At 46.9% G+C, this 27,913-nt stretch overlaps 1 protein-coding gene across 1 annotated transcript; it reads left to right on the forward strand.

The window, feature by feature from the left end:
* LOC140218930 (cytochrome P450 2J4-like) lies at nt 1–26,654 on the forward strand. The gene is made up of 9 exons (XM_072288631.1): nt 1–91; nt 8,399–8,680; nt 9,769–9,896; nt 10,154–10,260; nt 10,833–11,134; nt 15,949–16,055; nt 17,550–17,811; nt 22,634–22,821; nt 23,627–26,654. The coding sequence occupies exons 2-9, from the start codon at nt 8,466–8,468 to the stop codon at nt 23,815–23,817; spliced, it is 1,500 nt and encodes a 499-aa protein (XP_072144732.1). The 5' UTR covers nt 1–91; nt 8,399–8,465; the 3' UTR covers nt 23,818–26,654.
* Nucleotides 26,655–27,913: the final 1,259 nt, after the last annotated feature.

Genomic DNA, 27,913 nt, shown 5'->3' on the forward strand with positions numbered 1-27,913 from the left:
GCTGTTCTCGAGGTGCGCAGGCAGAAGCGGAGCTGCTTCCCACTCTATGCTGGAAGTGCGCGGCCCTGCGTGTGAAATCGTGACGTTTGCGGTGAGCAGAACTAACACCAGGACAATTCGGGACGTTCACGCGCACTTTTCGGCTTGTATCACCCTAGCATTTGCGGAAGTTATTTTAACGACATCCGCGTTACGCGAAAGAGGCGCGCACGATTCTATTATCGCGGATGTGGTTGTTTGGGCGTGTTGGACTAAACGCTGTAAGCGCACAACCAGGCGAGGACGGTGATACAAGCCGGGGGACACACGAGCGCGCGTGCGTCTCCCGTCTTCTTTAGCCGTCTGGTTGCGCGCTTCAAAGCCTGTTATCGCGGCTTGCACGGAATTCGACGCCGCGTGAGGCAGCGCAGTTACCCCGCGGAAAACACCGCAAACCCTTTGTTGTCGTAACGTCTTTCCTTTGTGGCATCAAAAGCGCAAAAATATCCAGCAATAGCAAATATCTTGCAAAACCCATCCCACGATGAATGTTGACGTTAATGCGATGAGCACTGAAGCAATGTATCGACACAACGTATCGCAACCTCCAAAAAACGCGCCACGTATGTCGTGTATGCGGCCGGGTTGCTCTCTCGCGTTGTGCGCTGAACAGGCTGCGCCATCCGAATTTTTACGACGGCTGTTATAGGCCCACCACCTGAGAAATTTATATGATTTTTTTTTTCGTTGAAGAACGGCGCATACACAGTTGCACATACCCATTGAGACAAATTGACATTATAAAGGTTCATTGAAGTGCGGTGCGTAAACAGTAGCACATACCCAGTAACACAAGTTAGCATGAAGCGGATTAAATGATGAGCGGTGCATACGCCGTGTCACACAGCCGTGACCCACGTTGGCCCGGCGACTGCCTGCGAACCCGATTCCCTCATTACGTAACCACTGGGCCATCGACTATCCAGTGAGCCAAGTTGCCGGAAAAATGGTTAGAGAGATAGGCAGATAGACAGGCCTAGAAAAATGCGTGAAGTGTCGCATTAAAACCGAGCTGTAACTTTTTTTTTTTTTTACGTGAAAAGCCTTTCAGTTCGTTGAGCACGTTTCTTGCTAAGACTGCATCTACTGGAAACATGTTATAATATTATAGCTGATATATTCGCTGTACTGTATTACCCACACGCCTCGCTTTAGTATATTTGTTGGAGAAAAGAAGCCATTATTCGATAATGCGTGGGTCGCACACAGATGGTGTCGTTGTCGCCCCACAAATGGCGCAAATCGGAACTAATTACTCACTTGGCATTCAGGTAGGCATAGCAAGGTCGATCCAAACAGGCCGCGAAGCTTCGGGCGAAAAGCGGTTCAACATCAGCAAGAGTGGTTATTGGAGTAGCGATTACAGCTCGACTATGTGTGGAGGGAACGAGCACTGAGAAAGAAAAAAAAAAGCGTTTTTTAATTAAAACGAGACACAGTTCGATTCATTCATAGAAAATAAAATTTATAATCAATTTTATATACGTAAGAAAACTCCATTTTACTTTATCGTTATCAATGAATACCTCTTTTTCAGCGCTCACTATTGAAGCTGACGCCGCTATCAGTTTCACTGCAATGCAGCTCTGGAAATGCGCGTTAAGGCGCGCTCCTATACATAAAGTTCACCTTTTTCAGTACCTCACCCGGTGCGTTGTTTTGCTTGTCAACGTTTGAGTAAATTATATAGCACGCACAATTTCATCTTCTATAGCCTGTTCGGTCAACATTAGTCAGCCACCAGATTAGCTGCACTCGGGCGGCTACGCTGCCCCGCGGCGTCGTAGGATGGGGCCAGCACTCATCACCCAAAGATTTCGTCGTCGGCCTCCGGAGAAAGTATGTTTGGTGCAGGGGTCCAGTTTCGATACCCATACGGCTGACCTTTTGCTGCATCGCCTTCCGCGTTGAAAGATCGAAACGTCCATCGAGTCGAATTGCGGGACAGTTGAATATAGTTTTAATGACAGGCCAGCAAAACAAGTTTCGTGCCCTTGAGAGCAATATGGCTCCACTTGTGTTATTAACGGATATGGCGTCACATTGTTTTTTACCGACCGGGAGTATCCACTCGTCACACAGATGGCACAGATGACACAGATGGCAAGAAGCACCCAGCAACCACCATGTTTCAACCGTATGGTCTTCTATAGAAGCTTCACTACCAGGTATACTTACCTCACGCATAGCTCGGCACTACGTTTGTCGATTCGATCGGGAGTAATCACGTTTGAGGTCGCTTACTCTTTCATAATAGGTATAATCCATCAAATTCAAACTGGCGATCACAGGAGTTATGAGGCATACAAGTGTACAATTTGTTGCACAAGTTAGACGATTGCTCGGCTATTGCGCATTCGAGTTCGACACGTACAGACCCGGGCAGCAAGACAGAGGGATGCCAATTCGTGCCCACCACCTCTGACCACGGCCGGCACCCTACTAATAGGAAGCGAGCACGAATGCAATATTAGAGCGTAGTACACCCTATAGCTGTATCATAAGTTAAGCATGTAACCTTTGTAATGCGTGAATAAATGTAACTTACGTATTTTATTATGTCGTTTGTCTCCTAGTGCCTGTACACCCTCAGAAGCACGCGCGAGACATTTTCTTACCTCACTTCGGCTGCGTCCCCGATACTGCCTGCGTAATATTTTTTCTGATGTTAATGTCCTGTGGGGCTGCGCCTCTGCCGGTCCCCCTTTCACTCAAGAGGAAATGATGAAGCTAATTAAGGCCCAGGATCAGACCTCTCAAATCCTGGCAGTCCAGAGGGCTCGCGAGAGGGCCCTCAGGTTTCACCTGATGGTCCCCGAGTGGGCCTAGCCAGGTGACGTGGAGCTTGCTTACGTCTATAGTGGACCGAATAAAGTTGTTTCTCTCTCTCTCTCTCTCTCTCTCTCTCTCTGATGTTATTGTACGGATTCAAGTTTCGGTGGCGCATCTCTCGGAAACAGCAGGCATTATTGAACGGATTCATATCAGCATAATCTAATAAATCACTTCGCTGGCGCCTTCGGAGGGACACCACAGCGAAAAAATACGTACATGCTGAGAAATTAACCTGGTTTAGTGATTATAATAACAAGTGCGGCGTGAAAAGGTTTCATTTTCATCTGACGAAGGCGTACTGCCTAGGTCACCACGTAATACTTAACGGCTCCAATTTGTTACAGCCTGCACGGCTTATACTAACGCTCACCATGCACAGATAACTTATAGGGAGTACCTTTTCCTGGAACCGACTATATTTAGCAGTATGTGCGAGTCGCCTCTCCAGAGGTAATAGGTCTTTTACTAAGCACTCAAACTCACATACTAAATAATCTCTGTTATGTTAAAAATTGAATCAAATCGAATTCTGGGTTCTTACGTGGCAGAATCACTATCTAATTGCGAGGCACGCCGTAGCCGGTGTATCCGGATTAATTATGACTACACGGGATTCTTTCACGTGCATTTAGGTTAAGCACACGAGCGTTCTTGTATTCAGACCCATGGAAACGCGACCGCCGCGGCCAGGATTGAACGCGTGACCTCGAGCCCAGCACAGAAACAGCATAGCCGCTAAGCTATCGCGGCGGGTCCTCCGTTATCGTTATTTTCGTTGCTACTTTTGTTCTCTACGCAACAACCTTGTGGTAACAAAACCCCGCAACTGCATTGTGCCTACGACGCCATACTATTGCATTACTATTTTGCTCTCAGGAAACCACATCACTTGACCTGAAACAATATAAGTACTTCGCTAGAATAGCAGCTTGGGCTTGTTGGCTTTCCATCCTGGTGTTAACAGTGCAAAACGTAGACGACACAAGAGACGAGAAGACGACACCACAAGCGCTTGTGGTGTCGTCTTCTCGTCTCGTGTGTCGTCTACGTTTTGCGCTGTTAACACCAGAATATAAGTACTGCTGCCTGCGCACAGTACCTATCATAAGTGTTCAGTGACCGTTGACACGTTGCCACAATAGGCGAGTTTAAAGAATGCGTTCTTCCGCTGCTACCCAGCAAAGCGGCTGTGAGAGGAGAGGGCTCGCAAGGAAAGGAACAAAATTGAACTCACATTGACCTTTTTCGCGGCTTACACAAACGTGTAGGCAGTTTGTGAACCGCACAAGAGTGCAGCCATCTTTATTTTCTTTTGGGCTTTTTGTACACAAAGCTTCTATTTAAACCATTTCTTTATCTCTCTTCCCGGAGAAGGTACGCCGTAAGGCACAAAGTTGTCAGTTACCTTGACTCACATGAGTGCATTTCCAACTCCCCTGAACTAGTTGACACTCAAAAATGTCGTAAGCCCTCATAACAAATTCGCCACCATGCTCCGAAACCACTCCTTTTTAGTTCCCTCACCTTGCACGACGTTCAGTCGAAGCACCACAGAGCGCAGAGGGTTGACGCACCGCTGCAGTTACGACGCGTAGCTGTTCGTTCATGGCCCGCATTTTCGTGTGAACGCGACATTGACGTGCCGCGTTTCGGACCACGCTGCTGTCGCGAGCTCTCGAGCGCGGGGCTGCAGAGCAAATGAAGAGTAATGACGCAGCAGCTTGTAGGTTCAACGTAACAGGGCTTAATACTGAGTTGCCCTGGCGTCCTTCTGGATTCCGCTGGCCGCAAGCACTGTTGTCTCTCAAACCAACCAACAACGCACAGATAGCGACTTCCTTGCATCGCAGCGCGCCGATTCAACCGCATGGACAGAAATGTGGAGAACTGTACCAACTTACATTACCAGTTTATACCTGGCATCGGCTTATCTTGTCTGCTTACATTTGGCGCGCGTCTCGCAAGGCAGTAGCGGCGCCCCATGTCTTGTATCCGAAACGAAAGTTTTAGTTGTCACTGACACCTGCATCGTTGGCGGCTGGATCAGCGCCAATTTCTGAAAAGCAAATGCCCACTGTTTCGATTCGCCCCTCTCCCGTGACTCAAAGCGCCAGTCACGTATGTGTACGCCTTGAATCCATCTTATTCTTCCCGCAACAAACCATTTAGTATATTAGTGTGATGCGCATGTCTAGCGCATAATCCTTGGTAACGTCCCTGGAATTTTTTTTTTTTTCAATTCTGGATTTTTACGAGACAGAACCCCCATCTGATTATGAGACGTGCAGTAGTGAAACACTCCGGTTAAATTTCGACCACCTGAGGTAATCTGACGAGCGCACACGACACCAGTACTCCAACCTTGTTGCCCTCATTATAATGCTGCTGTCGCAGCCGGTAATGTAAAGTGGGATCGTGTGCTCAGCAGCAGCAGAAGGTCACAGCCACTGAGCGATCATCACGGTGGGCGCCAAGTACGTGGAGGGAGAAGAGAGATGAGAATGTACTGAGGAAACGTAGAGGGGAGGTTGGCCTGAGGTCGAGCCTGCTACTCTGCTAAGAGGGGAGGGGAAGAGGAGAGGGGTATGAGGAGTGGTGATGAGGATAGACAGCAAGGTGCGATTATACGAGTATACACATTCAAAGTGCAGCACTGTCCAGTGCCAAGTGGTTTCGAAACAGTTACAATCCATTCCCCCACCCTACGTCCGCCTTCGCAATAAAGGAATGCAAATATTGAATCGTCTGAGTGAGTGAGTGAGTGAGTGAGTGAGTGAGTGAGTGAGTGAGTGAGTGAGTGAGTGAGTGAGTGAGTGAGTGAGTGAGTGAGTGAGTGAGTGAGTGAGTGAGTGAGTGAGTGAGTGAGTGAGTGAGTGAGTGAGTGAGTGAGTGAGTGAGTGAGTGAGTGAGTGAGTGAGTGAGTGAGTGAGTGAGTGAGTGAGTGAGTGAGTGAGTGAGTGAGTGAGTGACAGACGGACGGACGGACGGACAGACGGACGGACAGACAGACAGACAGACAGACAGACAGACAGACAGACAGACAGACAGACAGACAGACAGACAGACAGACAGACGGACGGACGGACGGACGGACGGACGGACGGACGGACGGACGGACAGACAGACAGACAGACGGACGGACGGACGGACGGACGGACGGACGGACGGACAGACAGACAGACAGACAGACAGACAGACAGTCAGACAGACAGACAGACAGATAGATAGATAGATAGATAGATAGATAGATAGATAGATAGATAGATAGATAGATAGATAGATAGATAGATAGATAGATAGATAGATAGATAGATAGATAGATAGATAGATAGATAGATAGATAGATAGATAGATAGATAGATAGATAGCGGTCAAGTCTTGCTTATAGTTTTTTTTATAAGGTCACTTAAACTAAACAAAGTGAATCAGTTATCACCTAGAAGAAAAGCAAATATATGATGTAGTGTGAGCTTCGGCGTAAAAGCTAGCTCGCGCCTTGAGCCGTAAAGATACAAAATAAAGCAATCTTGCCTAATCGGTTCCTAAAAAAAGGCCTTATTAGTGTTTTTTGGTCGAACAAAGAGAGCCATATCTGAGCTGGCACACTGCGCGCTCATATATCACTGTAGCAGTCCTACTTGACCTGCCAAATTGTGCCGCACGCTCGTATTTTCTCGTCTGCTTGTTCTTTTGAACTTAAGTTTTGTTACAGCTTTAGAGCAACTTCTAAATTAATAGTTCGACTTCTTCTGGAGCTGATTCATAGACGTGAATTTTCTGAGGTACACCCGCTTAGTGAACCGATTCAATTGCCAAGCACTGGTTCTCAATGTGCTATTTACCCAACCAGATGTGCACCGCACTGCTAGTGGTCACTTGAGTGTGCAAGATAATGAACCGTCAAATAAGAGATATAGAGGCGTTGCAACGGCGTAAATCTCCTTTAAGCGCCAATATTGCAATATTCTAGGCATTACGTCGTAACCCTAAATACTAATAATTGGGTTTACGATATCGTATTTCTAGCTATCCTCCTCCATGCTTGACCACTCTAGTTACGGCACGGTGCATTGAATGTGTTGACGTGGAGTGTCCTCCATATGCCAAACAGACAAGATCGGGAACACTGCAAAGTTGCACGTAGCATCCTTAAATAATTTTTATTTTGCTCGGACATTCGATCCGACGTTCTCACACGCTCAATCATCCCTTTGCGGTATAATGTTTGCTTAATTCGTCTATAGCGCAATCAGGATGGCCTTGCAAGGGGCGTTGATCACTATGGTTGTGGGTGCAGCACAATCCATGGGTTATACTTCGGCGCAAACCTACAGCAAACGCCAAATCTGGTGACAAGTGCTCAATCTGTTTATTGGAATCGGAACCTGTCTTCTCCTCATGACCCGCAGCCGCGACTCAATGGATAAGGCTGCTCAGCGCGAGGTCACGAGTTCGATTCCTGCACAGGGCGGCCGCTTTGCACACGGCGGGGCGGAATGCAACAAACGTCCATGCACCGCAGGCATCACCTACAGCGCCTCCCACAGCTCAAGCGTCGCCTTGGATTGTCAAACCTCATCATTCAATCACTTTGGTGTCGAGAAAGTGTAATGTCTGCTTTATTGTCCATAGTGTTATTCATTTTGCTGCTGCGATTATTTCGTCCTCATCTTATGTAGTATCGGTGCACTTGATCGCAACAATGTCATGGTCAAAATTTTTTTCTATAAAATATTCTTATTCGCGGCCGATATCCTTAGATCCTTACAGCGGCACGCCTTATGAGTGACGGGCGCTTGTTGCATCAAACAGGCTGCATTTTCTGTTACCTTTCCGTCGTTAGCCGTTAGGTGCGCGGGAAAAGGGAGATCAATGACACCGGTTACATGTTAGAATGTTTATTAGCGTTAATCCTGTGATAAATGAAACAGTCCTTTTGTTTTGCGCCACATGCGTTGGGCCTTTCATGTAAGTGAGTATTTTAGTGATGTATGGTGCCGTTTAGAAAACTAATTGGCAACCTTAACACATTAGCGCAGAGTTGTAACTAGGGGTCGGGTGAGGGATATAACAATAGTTGGATTTTATTGCACGTTGCTGCGAGTTATGCTGGGCCGCACCCGAGCCAACGAGAACGACTTACACGTAAGCATTGATCATCAGATTCGCCGCAGATACATTCAGAGTAGACAGAAAGCGGAATGCTTCACTGCCTTCAATTTTGTGTTACACTGATCGTGTGCGAATGACATATAGAAGACCATGATGGCAGCCCTACTAAATGACGAAACGCCTGCTAACACTTCTAACTCTCCGAAGTTATCACGTCAAGTGAGCTCTTTCTCCTGTTATCTTCCTTCTTCGCAATCAAAGTACTTGGTATATTTCTTGCTACACTAAGCCGCGCAGTCGCTGATCAACGCTGAATAGTGCACACATGAAAAAGGTACCTAAATACGCCTCCTTGACTCAAAGCGCACATGAACTACAGGAGATGTCCTGATGGCACATTCTTTCTTTTCAGCGTCGACTACTGTGGCTGAGTCCACATACACGACATTCAGCTATCACAGCGCCTATAGGACACAGCCATGCAGGGAGTCCTCTGGAAGTGTCTCACCACAGGCTTGGTGGCTTGTCTCGGCGCACTTCTTCTGCAGCACCTGTGGGTCGTGATCAAGAGGTGCCTGCGGAAAGACCTGCCGCCGGGGCCGTACGGTTTGCCACTGCTCGGTTACCTGCCCTTCATGCCCAAGGACCACCACGGCGTAGAGGTTTTCAAGAAGAAATACGGCAACGTATTCGGGTGGGTATCGCGCTCATCGCTTAAGGGACTCTAGGCGGTGTTTAGAGGTGGGCTCACAACGAAAGCATAAATCAAACGCTCGCTATGCAAGCCATTCATTCAGCGTGCGCGTTTTTTTTTCGTTTTTTTACTGTGGTAACACCTATGAGCTACGATCTGCGCCCCCCCCCCCCCCCCTCTGTTTTGTGGTTTCGTAGGTCTCACAGGTGGTGCTACCACTCTAAAGCCACGCGATTACAGAGGTGCGCCTATTAAACCTTTTAGTTTTTTAAAGTGCAAGTACAAGTCAAACGGAATTTCCAGGACGCGCTTCGCTTGTAGTCATTCTTAAGTTATGTGTGATTGTCACAAAATTTTCAGGAACGAATAAGCAAAAGGCCGACATATATGTCAATCTGAGATGTTCTTCTAATATAACAAGCAAACTGGTGTAAAGAAGGTATGCATAAGCAAGATCATCTAAATATTGAAGAAAACTGTAAAATGTTTAGGCGCGGTTTAACAGGATTTACACAATCTCGATAGCATTGGGGTGACTTTATCTGCTGCTGCTCTAAGTCAGTAGCAATGCTGACCACGAAGTCGCCAGCAGACTGCCGCGGCAGCCGCATTCCAATGGCGACAGAATGTGATGACGCTTGTGCACACATATTTTGCTGCACGTGAGGTAGAAAGCCACATCACAGAAAAATAACTTGGACCTTTCAGATACGGCTCCTCTCATAGCCCACGGGTTTCTTTAGGACGTTAAACCTATTCAATTAATCAATCAATCAATCAATCAATCAATCAATCAATCAATCAATCAATCAATCGCAGACTTTCTTTGCCTTCGCCCAACTTTTGCCACCTGACATCGCTAACGTTGTTGATCTGTCGTTACTGGCTTCCTCTTACTTCTTTAAAATATTCCTGGAACACAAACTAATAGCACTGCTAGCGATGGAGAAAATCGATTCGTGAACGCGGAGCAAAGTTTACTTACAACTGCACGCTGAAACGAGTAATTTTCTGTCTTTTTTTCCCCCGTCCACTGTCGCATGCGTGTCCACGCCTGCGTCGTCGCAAATGACGACTTCTGTGTGCAGGCTACACTTGGGCAGCCGATACGTGGTTTTTCTGTGCGACTTCGGATCCGTGAAAGAAGCATTTTCGCAGGACGCTCTTCTCAACAGACCAGAAGAACTTCCCTTTAAGATCCACGAGCAGTCACAAGGTACGCTTAGGCGCATCGCACATGGCAAACAGACGCTTCAAGACCATACATTTTTTTTCCCAAAAGTGACAATTTTGCCACGGGTAGAAATTTTGAACTCGCCACTCATAGAAATTTAGTAACACTGTAGTGGACGACTAGAACGGTAGTTATTGAGTATATGGCTTCACACACTCACAAGAGCCTCTCTGATGTTACTGTAGTCAGTGCCACGTGATTGGAGAGCGCCTGTTCGCTCTTTCTGTCTCTCTGCACAGGCCTTCTTTTAATCAATGGGCCACTGTGGAAATTGCAGCGTCGATTTTCGCTGAAGGTCTTCAAAAATCTGGGCGTCGCCACCCCCGCCATGGAGAGACACATACGCGTGAGTCCTCGTGGTTCGTCACATCAGTTATGTCGTTCTGCTTCTAATCAATTGATAGTTCACGTGTTCGACTTCCAGCCACAGCTGCAGCATTTTGATGCAGGGAGATCGCAAAAACTCGCTCGTTTACTTATATTTAGGCCCAAGCTAAAGGGCACCAGGAGGTCAAAATTAATCTGGAATTCCTCATTGTGGCATCTATCAGAGTCTGCGTTTTCCTTTGGGACATTAAACCCCCATATTGATGATTTTAGCGGTGCCCATATTGACCCCACAGTATGTGAAACTTATACCAAGCCACGAATTTGTTACGGCGGGCAGCGCTGTCCGCACGTGCGAATAGCGCACATGACATGCTGAACCTTGTGAGCATGCGCTGCGGCACTCGCCACTATACCCAGCACCGCGCCGGGACCGAACCCTAGTGTCCCAAATGCAGTCGAGATACCACCGCCCCAGCACAATATGGCCGGTTCGGGAGCCGCAGAGGTACGGCCTACGAACGTTCAGAGGCGTTTACGATTTTAGAGCCACGCGAGAATACAACACTGAACAATTTACTGCAATTTCAGAAGGAGCTGTCGTACTTAATCCGCGAGCTGGAATCCCTCAAGTGTAAGCCCGTGGTTCCCACGTCCCTGTTGACGCCCAGCACGTCCAACATCATCTCGGCGCTGGTGTTCGGCCGGCGGTTCGAATACGACGACCCCGAGCGCATTTACCTGGACGAACTGATCGAAGTCATCCCAGCACTGGCTTCACAGGCGGCGGCCATCAACTTCTTTCCCTGGCTTCGTAAGCTGCTTGTCTTCTTCCGTGTGGGCACATGCAAGCGGCTAAGGGACGCCCTGGCCCGCAGAGAAGAATTTGCCGAGTGAGTGGCACACCATAAGATACAGATCACACGCCTTCAGCAGTGAATTCTGCGTTGCTCAAGGACGCATAAGCGGTTCTTCGCTTAAACTACTAGATTAGTTAATTTCGAAGGTTAGCTCTTCATCATGAAACGAGCGAAGCACATTATATGTACATGTACAGTTTGTTATGTTCAATGAAGCACAACAACCATTTAGTTCAAAAGTACGTTCAATACTCACAAGAACCAGATTTTGCGGCGTGATCTGTTAAATACCATTTCTTGCCTGTTTCGTTGAGGATGAAACCTGCATACGCTGTGTGCACAATTGTGCCCACCAAGATAGTGCATCAAAAGCAAAAGCACTGACGAAAATAATCCCATTTAAAATATGCATGTTGCAAATACCGTCATACACTTTTAGTTGGACCTGTGCTGCAATTTTGAATGTGTGTAAGGTGTTTTAGTAAAACGAATTGGCAGGATAGGCATCTGGCTATTTGCTCTCGGTATCAGAATGCCATTAAGCAGAGGGCTGACTTCTTTCATTGTTTCTGACAATGTTTTACATCGTAATATATTTAAAGTGACTGAATGGGTGATTCCCGAGTATGGTGGACATTAAATAGTTGAGATGTTATTGTAGCTGGCGTGCCTGCAGGGAGTTATCGCATGGATGGAGTCCATATCCTGTAAACTTGACAAAACTCATTGAAGAATTGAACTTTCTTAATTCATTCACCAGCAGTGCGGTTCTCATTTTCTGAGCATGCGAAAGTGTGGTGAAACTACATTTTCAATGGCAATAATTAATTGGTGTGTGAAGTGGATAAATTAGTAAAGTGGAGTACAGCATTCAACAACGTCAGTCCAAAAAGTGGATTTTCTCAATAAAACGAAAGGTGAAACCGTCTGCTGGAAAGAGTAACTCTCGCAAATACTCCACACTTCTATTATTATTTATTACTTATTATTTTATTACTTCCTCGGTCGCAGCGTGTTCCTGTCGAAGAAAGATGGCACCATCTTTCTTTCTAGTTGGGAAATCCACACTTCCTGTCTGGAACTACCTCATATATTACGTTCTTTCGATTCACACAAGACGAAATGAACCATACAAGCAGGGTGTTAAAAAGCTACCAGGCGCTGCATGCGAAATGTGAGCGCGAACTAGCTAGTGTTTTAGCCAACAGAATCTTTTATGCCTGTCATCCTGTCCTGCCATAAGAAGCAATATAGTGCAAGCGCATAGGCTTACACTATCGCACCACTGAGTGCGTATCACACTAAATACATTGTGTAGCTTCACTGCAGCTAGACAATATGGAATATTTACAGTAATATTATATACAACGTTAAGCAACAGTGACAAAAGCAGCGAAATGATGTCTGAACTGCGACATTGATATTGTGACACCATCAACCACAGCTAGCGACCTCTCGTGCGCAACAGCAACACCACTACTTGCATGGCACGCCCCTAAAACACTTCAAATTGTTCGTTAAAGTCGCCTCATGGGTATACACACTGAAAACACCCGCTACCATTTCTGCTTGTTTCTCGGCGACTAATAGTGGCAGATGTAAATAACAGTATTTGTAATCCAAGACAAGGAAATACAGAACCAAGCTTCAGCCATTCTTCATTTTTGCGCCGTCAAACTCAAAATCGGAATGATGTCGTTGCCAGCACTGTTCAAAACGTGCAGATCAAAACGCAACGCTAGCGCCTCGCAGAGCTCGCTCCAGGCGTTGGATGCGCAATTCAAGATATATGCACACGTCAAGGACTCGCATGCTCCCGTGGGGTGTGTCAGATCGTTTATCGCTGCATGCAAAATTTTCGCCCGCATGAGGCTCACGCGCATAGAGCTCTTGTCACATTGAATTAACACTGTGTATAAGGATCATGCAATAGTCGGTGAATGAATAAATTCAAGAAGTTGGTGGTCAGTGGTGGAGCGCAAATCATGCTTATGAAATTAAACACTCAGTGGGTGGGGAGTATAGGACAGTAAAACAAAATTACGGCAGAACTCATCTCGTGATGACTGTTGGCGGTAATGCGATTAGCATTCGAGCAATGTAGCGACACACTGTATTTCTGGAGTCACGTCTATTTAACATCTGTAGCGATCATTCTGAGACTTTCGCTGCATCGGCTACATCCGACGTGCTTCGGCATCGTCCCCCTTTGTTATGGCACACTTGCCAAGGTGGCCCAAGCGCATGGCTGGAATGACGACGAGTGCACGATGTCGATGCAGCGACGGCTATGGAATGACGAAGAGGAAATGACGAGACACGACAAAGGTAGTATGACGACGGCGGCATGACAACATCAGGAAGACGACGACGAGTATATGACGACCACGGTATGACACCGAATTCATGACAGCGATTGTCTGACGAGGATGCAATGAGAATAATGGCATGACAACGGCGTATAATCACCATTGTATGACGACAGCATGATTACGATAGAATGGCGAAGAAGGAAACTGAAACCCTCATGCATGCCTTTCAAGCGGCGAATTCTGTCACCTTATTGCAGGACGGTGCATACAGTGAATGCGCGCCGTTGTCCATGAGTCAGAAAACTCAGTGCCCAATTATTTTAAAACTTATTCCATTTTCTTTTGCGCCTCTCTGCTTTTGTCTTTCTCTCCCCAATTCCCTTCCCCACGCAGAGTACCATGTCAGCAATCTCTATACGCCGGCTAAAATCTCTTCCTTTCATTAAAGGGTTTTCTCTCTCAAAGAAGGAATGTAGTCGATGGATCAACAAAGGCGGTATGACGTTATTGAAGCGATTAATATAATAAAGCACAACGTGACGACGACGGCTGTCGACGACGGCATGTCGAGATTCGGATGACTCTCGTTAGAATGCCGATAATGGAACGACCGCGACGCCATTACGGCGACCTTATGACAACCAACGCATGGCGACGAAGAAATGGCAACTGTGTAAGGATAACGAGATGATGACTGCGATGGCTTGACGACGACTGTATCACGAAGCTTGTACTATATGACGATGGCGTGACGATGATGGCGTATACATATGCGAGTATATGTATAATGACCAAGTCATGGCCCGATGGTTACGGTAGAATGACGAAGAATTGACTTAGATAAAACGCGAAGGTCGTATGACGTCGACGGCATGACAATGGGATGACGTTACTGAAATGATGACAACAGAATGACAGCGGACGACCACAGCATGACGGCAATGGCATGTCAACAACTGTGTGACGAATATATCGTGACGACGACTTGACGAAAGTCGAATGATGAAGTTAGAATGGCAACGATGGAGCAACCTCAATGGCATCAAGACATTGCTATGAAAACGAAAGCATGACGACCACTGTATAACGACGACGCAACGATGATGATGGCATGAAAAGGGTGTGTACGAGGACAACGAGAGGACGACGAGTGTATGTCGACAATGGCGTGACGCCGAATCTATTACGAAGCCTGCATGACGATGCGCGTGATGACGATGGCAGGACGAGAGTCGAATGGCGAAGCTGGAGTGACGACGACAGAACAACCACAAACACATCACGACGGCGATGTGATGTCGTATGCTTGACGCTGTATGACGACGATGACGTGAGGACGGCGGCATGGCAATACTCAGATGACAAGGCTGGAAGGACTACGATGGAACGACCACAACGGCGTCACGACCACGAGCACACACCTATGCTGGCCAAAGCTACCAAACAACTTGGGCCACTAGGTCGGAGCAGAAGTCACGACAACGAAGGCATTATACGAGAGCCAGATTACGAAATGCATAAGAGATCGACATTGCGCTATTTGGTGCTCCATTTGGAAACAGCGCGTAAGACGAGGACTTAGAATACATGCGCCGACTAACAACGTTGTCTTTATTACAACAGGGCAATATACAGAACTTGCACAACCTCCCGCATGCGTCGAGCATATCGTCAAAGATATAAAATTACAGGTAAAAGGTTCTTGTGTATAAGAACGGCGAATCATCGATTTTAAAGATATGGTTTTTCCTCGGGAATGGTCTAAGGTGAACTTTCTAAGAATGAGATTTCTTTTTTGCTTAGAGTTATCGAAGCCATGATAACACATGCCGACCGGATGGTGCCTCAATGTTCGCCTCAGAGGACACGAAAACAACCTTAGCCATAAGCAAGGGAGCAAGTAACTTGGCGCTACATTGTGGCAATTGTGGATACACACCAGACTTTCGCACATGCAGGGTTATTGGCAGATACCGTCAAATTTGCGCGCCTTTGATAGCTGAAGCGCAAAGGAGGCAATGCGCGTGTAAAAAAAAAATTCGTAATAACGAATTGGTAAAAAATATTCGTGAAAACGAATTTAGCAATAATGATGAACGCTTACATTGACCGTTCGGAATTAGTCTATGCCCCTGGCTGTTAGGAACACCATTACAATAGACTCCAAACAAATGCACGCCCTCTGAGCTTTCACTGTTTTCTTCTATTTCCCACCATGATATCAGTTTAAATAGGCGCTTTTTGCGGTGCTTTCATCGAAATGGTGGGCCAGTTGAATTTCACGAAACAAAACTCAAATAAAGAGCACGAACTTTAAGTGTTTTCCCATTTCTACTGCGGAATTTTCAAACGTTACTCTTATTTCGTCGGCATGGTTGTGAACATGTAGGCGTGCTGCAGTGATAATGCGAAATGGTTAGGCTTTCTCATGTGTTGGTATCTTATTAAACCAATAAGATGAAAATGACTAAATGTATGATATTAATTGTCTCGTCCTCCTTTCAACGTACTGACATGAAAACTGTTTTACTCCAGTTCCAAGATCAACGAGCATCTGGACACGTACAAGGATGGCTTGGTCCGAGACTACATCGACGGCTTTCTCAGCGAGATGAAGCAGCAGCGAAACGGAGGTTTCACTCGTGAGTGCGCGTACGCTTTTGACGACGGTGAAATAAGCGGTGTATCTGTCGTCCACAGTTTCTTTTGTCTTATTTATTTATTTGTTTGTTTGTCGCAAATCCTAATACAAATTATCGCAAGCGAAATGTTCACTCTGCTGAACAGAGTACCGAAAACGCTCTGGTATGCTAAAAACATCAGGCATTACTCTAAATAAAGTTAAATTCCGGGCTTTACGTGCCAAAACAACGATCTCGTCTTGAGGCAGGCCGTGGTGGGGGACTCCGTATTAATTTTAACCACATGGGGTTCTCTAACGTGCACCGAAATCTAAGTACAAGAGCGTTGTTGCATCTCGCCCCATGCATCTAAATGCGGCAGCAGCGGCCGCAATCCAACCAGTAACCTCGAGCTCAGCAGCGCAACGCCATATATCCGCCGAGCTACAAGCGGCAGGTTCAAACAGGACTCTGAAGCTATAGCGCCGAGACGCTGCAGCGTGAACAATCATCCGTACGACTGTAGCACGAAGCTGCAGAGAAAGCCTATACGAGTTGCTCAGAAAGAACATTCCCAATTGAAGAATTTCTTTTGGTCCGGGGATAGAACCCGGGAACGACGCTTTTCCAGGGCGGTCGCTCTATCATTGAAGCAGTGGGCGTCCTTAATTAACAGTGTACGTTCTCTTCTCTTAATTATTTCATTTTTGCACACAATGCTGCTGTGTCATGTACCAGCATCTGGCTCTTTTTTTTATTAACATTCGTGTTGATATTTGCTGGTGTGTCATTCTTTGTGAATTCTCGATTACACCCACCCCTGCTATAGCCCTTGTAAGACTACAGTATCTAAAATAACTAACTATAGTCGTATACAACTCAAGTCTGCAGTGAAGCTCCGCGCACGCCCTCATAACCGCCAGCCACTGATCCTCCGCGAAGTTGCAAATGCTTCGTACTTCAAACTTTCCCTGTTACCTAAATAAGGCGGTAACGACAAAAATAATATTATAAGCGCGTAATTTTGTACTTTTTAACTCGTCTATTATAGCGAAACGGTGAAAGCCTAATTCTTTATTGATCTGAAATAAAACGCTTGTTTCGCTGCAACTATTTATCGCCAAGTTTCACTTCAGTTGGCTTTGAGTTTCATGAGTCAGCACGGGGTCAGCGGTGAAATGAACTGTACCGGGGACTTTTGAAGAGTGAAATGCTCACACTCGATACACTTTGTCCATGTCTGTTGCACACCTTATCGCTTCCGCCAGTGAAAAGACTCTTCAATAACAGCAGACGCTCCGGAGGTATCAAGTACGACGCCATTTTGAAAAGGTCGCATGATGACGATGTTGTTTGGTTCTGTGATTGGCAGGCGGAGTAGCACAACCACGCGCGGTCCGTGTGCCTTGGTTGCCAACTGCTGTATTTTTTTTTAAGTTTTATCCTGCTATAAATGAACAAATTAACAAAAAAAGTAGCGTCACGTGGCGTGCACAACGCGTCCTACGCATGCAGGCAACCTTCTCAAGGGCAACGTAGCGACCTTCTTCGGTGCCGGCAGCGAGACGGTTCGCTCCGCCATCGAGTGGTTGCTGCTCACGTGTGCCGCCAAGCCGGAGCTGCAACGCCGCATCCACGCAGAGATCGATGCCGTGCTTGAAGGTGACCAGAGCTCGAACGTCTCGTGGAGTGACCGCAGCCGGATGCCATACACGCAAGCGTTCATATGGGAGACGATGCGCTACAAGCCGGTCGTCCCGCTTAACTTAATGCGATAGTAAGTTCAACAAGACGTGTTTTTGGCCGATCTGGTTCACTATACTGAATAAAATTTAAGGTGCGCAAGGTAGACTGGGAAGGAAATAGCGCAAGCGCTCCAGCAGAGCAGAGTGAAGCAGAGCCAAATGTTCTCTTCGTGTCTTCCTTTCGTTCAATTTATCGCGCAATAGTAGGTGCCTCACGACCCGTTAACATCCGTTTTTCTTGTAAATGAACGTCAAGCGAAAGCTAATAATTGATTCACTTGCATTGTGTTGCAGGTGAACCTGTGCGATAACCTTTGTGTGATCTTTTGCTCCGTGCACGCAGCACACGGTGGGTGGTCGTGCGTACACACCTGCTGTGCATAGCAGCGTTGTCGCGAACGTGCAGTGTAATTTCTGCTCATTTCTTTGCCCTTGTGCATAGTAGCAAGGCGGACGTTCAGCTGGCAGCTGATAACGTCCCCAATTTTATGTACTTTTCACTCCCTCATAGTGAAAGAACCATCTTTCTTCCTGCTTCCCTTGCTACAATATTACAGAAAAAGTAGCCTACATCAACCATATCTCTCTGTCACTTCTAAAATAAACTTCCACGAATCTTGACACGTAAAAACACGCATTTCCCGTGCGCTTTCCCCTACTAGCGTGCATGCATCAAACCAGATGCGTTGTTTCTTGAAACCTGTACTTACTGCATTCAATGCACCCGAAGTTCTAAAGCCTGCCGCTGACACTCCCTGCCACGCACATCTTTCTCTTCTTGATAAATCTGTTATCTAATCCACAACAAAGAACGGTGGGAAGGAACAACGCATAAGTGACATAGGTTGAGGCCTAAGTGTCCACAGAGCTGTTATTGAAAATATTCGCGAAACATTTACGCCGAAGTCGATAAGAGAACCGGGCGTGCTTTTCTCCCTCTCTTAAAGGCGCCCAACACCTGTCCTATCCTACAGTACAGGCCACGTCCTATCCTACAGGCCACGTCATCAGCAAGTCTGGAGTTCGCCCCGACCCGCAGAAGACAGCTGCCATCGCAAAGTTCCCGCAACCCATCGACAAGAAGGCAGTGCGTAGATTTCTTGGCATGTGTGCCTACTACAGGCGATTTGTCAAAGACTTTTCACGTATTGCTGAGCCGCTGACACAGCTAACAAAATGTGACGTCGAGTTCAAGTGGGAAACGCCGCAGGCCGACGCATTTCAAGAACTCAAACGACGCATGCAGTCGCCGCCCGTACTTGCGCACTTCGACGAGCACGCCGATACCGAAATCCACACTGACGCCAGTAGCCTAGGCCTCGGTGCCGTGCTAGTCCAGAGAAAAGATGGTCATGAACACGTGATAGCTTACGCTAGCCGGCCGTTGTCAAAAGCGGAAGGCAATTATTCTACAACCGAAAAGGAATGCCTCGCCATCGTTTGGGCTACAGCGAAATTTCGCCCGTACCTATATGGCAGGCCACTCAAAGTCGTCAGCGACCATCATGATTTGTGTTGGCTAGCGAATTTAAAGGATCCTTCAGGACGGCTGGCGCGGTGGAGCCTAAGACTGCAAGAATATGATATCACTGTAACCTATAAGTCCGGACGAAAACACTGATGCCGATTGCCTATCACGCGCCCCCATTGACTCGCCGCCGCAAGATGACGAAGATGACGACGCCTTCCTTGGCATTTTAAGCGCAGAAGACTTCGCTGAACAGCAGCGAGCAGACCCGGAGTTGAAAAACCTCAGCAAGTATTTGGAAGGGCACACCGACGTTGTCCCTAGGGCATTTAAGCGAGGATTATCTTCGTTCTCGCTTCACAACAACCTACTCGTAAAGAAAAACTTCTCACCAGTGCGCGCCAACTACCTTCTTGTTGTCCCGTCAGGACTGCGTCCAGAAGTATTGCACGCCCTACATGACGATCCGACCGCTGGACACCTCGGATTTTCCCGGACACTATCGAGGATACAGGAAAGGTATTATTGGCCGCGCCTGACCGCCGACGTCGCCCGTTATGTCAGAACATGCCGAGACTGTCAGCGACGCAAGACACCACCGACAAGACCAGCCGGATTACTACAGCCAATCGAGCCTCCTTGCCGACCATTCCAGCAGATCGGGATGGACTTGTTGGGACCCTTTCCGACGTCAACAACCGGAAATAAGCGGATCGTCGTGGCGACGGACTACCTCACCCGCTTCGCTGAAACTAAAGCACTGCCGAAAGGTAGCGCCGCCGAAGTGGCAAAATTCTTTCTCGAAAACATCCTGCTGCGACATGGCGCCCCAGAAGTCCTCATCACCGACAGAGGAACGGCCTTTACAGCGGAGCTCACCCAGGCCATTCTGCAATACAGTCAGACAAGGCACAGGAGGACAACTGCCTACCACCCACAGACGAATGGTCTTACGGAGCGGCTGAATAAGACCCTCGCCGACATGTTAGCAATGTACGTCGACGTCGAACACAAGACCTGGGATGCCGTCCTGCCGTACTTAACATTCGCTTACAACACGGCGGTGCAAGAAACAACACAGATCACGCCGTTCAAGTTGGTTTACGGCAGGAACCCGACGACGACGTTCGACGCCATGCTGCCGCACGTAACTGACGAAGAGAATCTTGACGTCGCTACCTATCTCCAGCGCGCCGAAGAAGCCCGACAGCTCGCCCGCCTACGGATCAAAAACCAGCAGCGTACCGACAGCCGACATTACAACCTCCGACGACGCTTCGTCGAGTACCAGCCCGGCGACCGTGTTTGGGTATGGACCCCGATACGCCGACGAGGACTGAATAAGAAACTATTGCGACGCTATTTCGGACCCTACAAGGTCATCCGACGTATTGGCGCACTGGACTACGAGGTCGTGCCAGACGGCATTTCGCATTCACAGCGGCGTCGCGCACGACCTGAAGTGGTCCACGTGGTGCGTCTTAAACCGTTTTACGGACGCTAACGAACTTTCCTTATTTTGTGTTTTTCTTTACTACGAGTGCTTATTTTTTACTTTCGTTTGTTTGCAGCATCGGGTCGATGCTATTTAAGAGGGGGGTATTGACACGTGTACTTGTCTTTATCGGGCGACACGTTTTGCCGCCTAACAAATGTTATCACACAGCGCGGGACGCGCCTGCGTGTATCCGAAGTTTCTGGAACGTTATCGATGCTTTTATCCGCTGTCTGTTGTCGCCGAACCTTGTGTTATCTGATTTCATCGCTTGACACGAATGGTGTAGAACTTTGTAGAAGGCATGCGGGTCCCAACGATTAGTCTGGAACATTCGATGACTGCTGTATAAAAGCCGACGCGCTTGACCCGCTGATGATATTTTCGACGATCGCCGACTGTGTTCGCCGCTGTTGCCGTTCTTTCAGTGTAGCCTGTTTTTGAGGGCACAAGTTCGCCCAATAAAAGCTAGTTTTGTGTTTCACAGTATTGCTACTGTGTTCTTTAACGTCAGTACCACGTGACAGTATGTTCGTTGCATCGCATTTCAAAAATAAGAAGACAAAACGTTCCACACCAGTCGTGCATGTGCAAAAAATAATACGCGTGCGAACTCGACAGCACCATTACAGAAGCAATTTACAGTCCACCAAGCTGTCCTGGGACAAGCCTAATGTGTGCTACAATTATTTGTTAATAGGAATAACGGGAAATAATCGGGCAGTTAAACACGCGAATAAATGGTTGTGGTCAAGTTTTGAGCATCACAAGCTATATCAAAACCACAATCCGAGCACAGCAAAATGAGGTGTTGACATGCCATCGCGGGTCGCATTTTCTCCAGCCTACTGATTCAAGAGAGCTGCACATGGCGGCCGAGTTCAGACTTCGACGGCGTGCTGGTGCTGCAATCAGCGCATGGCCGCACGAGGAGGAAAAACAACATTCCTGCCCCCGCAACGATTGTTCTAATTTTCCATTCTTTTCGCCCTTCATCTTCGCACGAAGCCGTGGCCTCGTTATCGCCGAGACCGGCCACTCAGCAGGACGGAGAAGCAATTATAGGAATTGGACGAAAAGAATTCTTACACAATGTATAGTTCCTCCATGATTGCTAAACACGATGAAGAGACGCCAAAAACTTTATCCGAGACAATCAGAATGAATACGACGATAAGAATGCTTTTATTCGTGGTTGGCTCGAGGGTATATTATGTGTATTAGCACGGGGCGGTAGTGGGAGAGCAGAGTGTATTCACAGCCGTCCTAGGAGTGGCATGTCCTTGGCGAAAGCCAAGAGCGAGTCTAGAATGTCCCTGTCGGAATCCTTCGATCCGGTCATCGGCCTAATTCCTTCCGCTTAGGACGACACTTGTACCACTCTCAGGTGACAAGCTTAATAAAACGAGAAAACATCTGGGAGTTCTTTGGGAGCATATCGGGTAAGAGCGTACAACCAGGGAACGTAATTTTCAAGCTACCGACTCTATAGGTCAGATCAACTCTATAGGTGATCAGATTTTCGACGATCGCCGAGCGTGTTCGCCGCTATCGTTGTGCTATAAGTGTAGCCTGTTTTGTGGGCACAGGTTCGCCCAATAAAAGTTAGTTTTGTCGTTCACAGTATTGCTACTGTGTTATTCAACGTCACCACCACGTGACAATATCTAGCATCCGACTGAGCAATCCTACAGTACACCAACGCTTAGCAGTTAATTATCTCGAAAAGCTTTTCGCACCCTCTTCACCAGAACCAATGCAGCCACAAATTTTTTCTATACTCTTTGACCGCTGATACAAGAAAAAATTACCCTTAAATTTCACTTTTCTGCGCAAAATCTTAAGCGTATTTGTTAACACCTTGCGCTTCGCTCACTCTTTCATGACGCAGTGCTGACGCAGACGTCAAGGCGGGAGGCTACGTTATCCCCCGCGGCAGCATTGTGATCGCCTCCATATGGTCCATCTTCCACGACAAGTCCTTCTGGGGAGATCCGGAAGACTTCCGGCCGGAGCGCTTCCTTGTCGACGGGGAGACGCGACCGCTGAAACCAGAGCAATTGATCCCTTTCTCTTACGGTGATAAATATTTGATATTCCTTTACGGTAACAGATATTTACCTAATGGCGACGAATAGCTCAAGAAGCTGCGTCTAAGTGAGTGCAGTACACACGGAACCATGTGCTCTCAACGCACACATTAATAGCTTCAATGAGGAAAAAAAAATCACACAAAATATTTTGACGTGGGGACTCATTTTTACTGCACGAGAACAGATAAAGCAGATTTTATGTTGGAAAACGACGTACTTCAAGTTTCGAAAAGTAACAGCGCTACACAGACAAAGAAGAACACGACACGACACAGCGCCAGTGTCGTGTTCTTTGCCTGTGTCCTTGTTTGTGCAGCGCTGTTACTTCTCGAAACATGAATTACCACCAACTCGCCAAAGTTTCCCTTCTACGACGTACTTCAAGTCTACGGCTAGCTCATTTCGCAATAACGACAAAATGCGTTGAAAAAGCGCTAAATAGGGTCATATACAAAAATAGGTACCAGGCGACAACCACTCCGCCAGTGCATAAAATGCGCTTTAAGAGAATGCGCGGCCTTCAGCACATTTTATTATGCTTTGATGCTTTATGCTACGATGATGATTCCGTAGTAAGTAGTTCTGTCGTTCGGAGAATGGTCAAAACACGCGAGTAGCAAACATGCCCGCATTACGCAAGTTACCCCGGAGAATGAAGAGTAGCATATCGTCTTGCAGGAAAAATTGTGTATAAAACGTGACGTTGAAGCTTTTCATAGATTATACTGAACACCACAATTTCTCCATCTTTCACTGCTTCGCTTCAAGCGTGGATTTTTCACTGCTCGTAGGCAAGCGCTCGTGCACCGGTGAGGTGATCGCCAACATGGAAGAGTTCATCTACTTCACCACCATCCTGCAGCACTTCACGGTCGAGGCGCCACCTGGCGGCCCGAGTCTCGTCTTCGACGAAATCACTGGCCTCTCCAACCGACCCAAGCCGCAAGCACTCGCTTTCCGGCCGCGACGGGTACGCGGTTGAGCACACCACAAGTTGAACCTTTGAACCTGCTGCTCGACAGAGTGTCGGAGCTAAGGTATAAAGCGGCATACTCGTGATGCTGGTGATGGTGTAAGCACTCGTTACATGACCAAATCTGCGATGCAACCAAAGTCGTTTTATTGTTAATATAATTTTTGCCGTTAGCTTTTGACGAGTATATATGTACACGGATATCAATTTTCTTTTACGAGTGCCGCTTCGTGATTTTTTCCCCCGACATTTCCTTGATAGCTAGGGATTACGTAACAGTAATTATATGTAATAGATACAACCGCTGTACAGTAAACCCTTGACTCACGGTGCACACATATGGGCACGCGACTTGTTTGTATCAGTTCTGTCCAGTGATGGTAACAAAAAGTAAGGCACCACAATGTTTGACGGTATGTTCGACGCGCCGCGTTCCATTGGCGAAAGTAGCTTTAATGCGACATTTTTAGGATATTTCACGCACTTCCCGTTATCTATCTATCTATCTATCTATCTATCTATCTATCTATCTATCTATCTATCTATCTATCTATCTATCTATCTATCTATCTATCTATCTATCTATCTAGCTAGCTAGCTAGCTAGCTAGCTAGCTAGCTATCTATGTTACTAGCTAGCTACAGGTGTCCCCGTTTTCTTTTCCCGGCGTGTTAAAGGAGCGCGGCTGCAGTAAGTCTCTTACATGACGGGTTTCGCCAGTGGCTATGCAGTGTCGATACATTGCTTCAATGCCAATCACATTGATATCGACAGTCATTCTGGGATGCTCTTGTTGTTTTTTTTTTTTGCTGGAATTTTCTACCTTTCTCGTTATACCTGCAATTAATAACTTGTGCATACGCTTTGGCCCGGAGATCAGACCTTTAAAAATTTGAGCGCGACTGTATGCGTGTTTTCATTTCGCGATATATTGAGGCATCACACAGATCACCACCTTAACCAACCAACCTTATTATATAACCAACCTTTAATATAGCTTTCATTGATTACGAGAAAGCGTTTGATTCAGTCGAAACCTCAGCAGTCATGGAGGCATTGCGGAATCAGGGTGTAGACGAGCCGTATGTAAAAATACTGAAAGATATCTATAGCGGCTCCACAGCCACCGTAGTCCTCCATAAAGAAAGCAACAAAATCCCTATAAAGAAAGGCGTCAGGCAGGGAGATACGATCTCTCCAATGCTATTCACAGCGTGTTTACAGGAGGTATTCAGAGACCTGGATTGGGATGAATGGGGGATAAGAGTTAATGGAGAATACCTTAGTAACTTGCGATTCGCTGATGATATTGCCTTGCTTAGTAACTCAGGGGACCAACTGCAATACATGCTCACTGACCTGGAGAGGCAAAGCCGAAGGGTGGGTCTAAAAATTAATCTGCAGAAAACTAAAGTAATGTTTAACAGTCTCGGAAGGGAACAGCAGTTTACAATAGGTAGTGAGGCACTGGAAGTGGTAAGGGAATAAATCTACTTAGGACAGGTAGTGACTGCGGATCCGGATCATGAGACTGAAATAATCAGAACAATAAGAATGGGCTGGGGTGCGTTTGGCAGGCATTCTCAGATCATGAACAGCAGGTTGCCATTATCCCTCAAGAGAAAAGTTTATAACAGCTGTGTCTTACCAGTACTCACGTACGGGGCAGAAACCTGAAGGCTTACGAAAAGGGTTCTACATAAATTGAGGACGACGCAACGAGCTATGGAAAGAAGAATGATAGGTGTAACGTTAAGGGATAAGAAAAGAGCAGATTGGGTGAGGAAACAAACGCGTGTTAATGATATCTTAGTTGAAATCAAGAAAAAGAAATGGGCATGGGCAGGACACGTAATGAGGAGGGAAGATAACCGATGGTCATTAAGAGTTACGGAATGGATTCCAAGGGAAGGAAAGCGTAGCAGAGGGCGGCAGAAAGTTAGGTGGGCGGATGAGATTAAGAAGTTTGCAGGGACAACATGGCCACAATTAGTACATGACCGGGGTAGTTTGAGAAGTGTGGGAGAGGCCTTTGCCCTGCAGTGGGCATAACCAGGCTGATGATGATTATGATGATGATGATGATGACAGATCACCACACCGACTGGCAGAGCCACGGTCGACGCGCGGAACGGCCGCACAGTTGCCGCTTTCGCGCAACAGCAGCTTATGCAACCGAATCTTTACCAGGAAACGCTTGCGGCCGACTCTGTGCACCAAGGCGAGCTTCCTGGTTTTTTTTTTTTTACTCTTTCGCCTGCACGGCCCGTGCCGCGACTGCAGCGGATGCATAATTTCCTCGATGCACAGACGTGAGTGCTAACTGGTGGCGCTTCAAAGTGGCTTCCTCTAAAGCACCTTCATAATTTGAAAGTAGCGACACTCTCCTCCCCGTGGCGCCTTCCTCCTCAATTCTCCTCGCGCGCCAGCGGGGCGCGCTGCGCACGGCATGCTTTTTCTCCTTAGCTCCCGCGGACGGGCTGCAGTGTTCGATGGAGGCGCATGATTTTGGACCAGTTGCGCGCCCCAGTGATGCTGAAATTTTTGAAAAATAGTGATAACAGCATCGAGAATGCTGAAGGTAACGTTTATGAGGAGGTTGGTTTCTTCTTAAAGCTGTATGAATGGGGCATACTGATGTAAAAGAAGCTTTAAGGCGAGTGCTATACTCCAAACATTTGTTACTGCCACATGATAACAACATGCTTTACTTTCTGCATCTGATCTAGTATTGCTTGTAGCACATCCCTCTGTGTGTGAGTTTAGTTTTTCTTGTCTGTGCGCGCATGCGCACCGCAGGTATTATATTCAGCGTGCTTTGTTCTATTAAATTAGTCGCGAGTGCATCGTCCGTCTCTGTGTTTGTTTTATCAATGTGAAAGTAGCTTTGTGAAGGAGCTATATAGCTCAATGTGAGACTGAATATGACGGTTTTGCAATTTCAGTGCGAGCGAGAGTGCGCGATCATGCGAGCACCCGCTGCACATTGCCTGTATCCGTGAGAAAACGAAATAATAATCGTCCCCCACTTATGCATTCGTAGCTGCCAATTTCAAAGCAAATTCTAGACCTGAAAAATAATGCAGAAACTCCACTGGAGTTGTCTAGGTATGCCTAAGCATACCCCCAAATTTCAGTTGGCCCATCCCCAAATTTCAAGTTGTCCTACACCCAAATTTAATTTGGACCACATCCAAATTTCAAGTTGGGCCATCCCCAGATTTCAACTTCGCCGACCCCCAAATTTAAGTTGGCCCAGGTTTCAACTTGGCTTATCCCCAAGTTCAAGCTGGCCCACCCCCAAATTTCACATGGCCGACCTCCAAATTTCAGGTTGACTGAACCCCAAAGTTCCAGTTCGCCCAACCTTTTCTTATTTATTTTTTGAGGGTTAAAATTGTTCCTTACAGCTTATGAAGCTACGAATCATATACATTTACACTATTGTAATGATTATGCCTAAAGTTTGCAAATTATGCATTTTTGTGCAGATACAAGGCATTACACTTTTCGCGTGATGAGGCTGGAATAGTCGCCAAGGAATGCTTACGCATTAAAAATGCAATTAATTATTAAATTATGGGTTTTCACGTGCCAAAACCACTATCTGATTATGAGGCACGCCATAGTGGGGGCATCAGGAAATCTTAACCATCTCGGGGTTCATTAAGGTGCACCTAAATGTAAGTACAAGGGTGTTCTTGCATTTCGCCTCCATCGAAATGCGGCCGCCGTGGCCGTGATTCGATCCCGCGACTTCGTGCTTTGCAGTTCAACAACATAGCCACTAAACAACCACGGCGGTTTAAAAACGCAATGTAGACGAGCTGGCGCTCATCACCCGCAGTGCCACAGGTATACTTGTCATTAATTTTTTCAGGACCTGCCTTCATTGTATCTAAGTGACTGACGCACGCGTCGAAGTAAGCTTGAAAGAAAGCTCCTCTAGAAGCTGCGATTTCGATTTTCAGTAAAGCAGCCAACGGATCTTAACAATCACGAAAAGTGCAATCGAGAGGCTGTATCTTCGCACATAATTGTTCACAGCGGGAAGCAGAACCTATAGTGTTGCATCTACGAGTTAATAACAGTTGATGACGTGCTA

Source organism: Dermacentor andersoni, chromosome 6, assembly GCF_023375885.2.
Source record: "Dermacentor andersoni chromosome 6, qqDerAnde1_hic_scaffold, whole genome shotgun sequence".
Lineage (NCBI taxonomy): Eukaryota > Metazoa > Arthropoda > Arachnida > Ixodida > Ixodidae > Dermacentor > Dermacentor andersoni.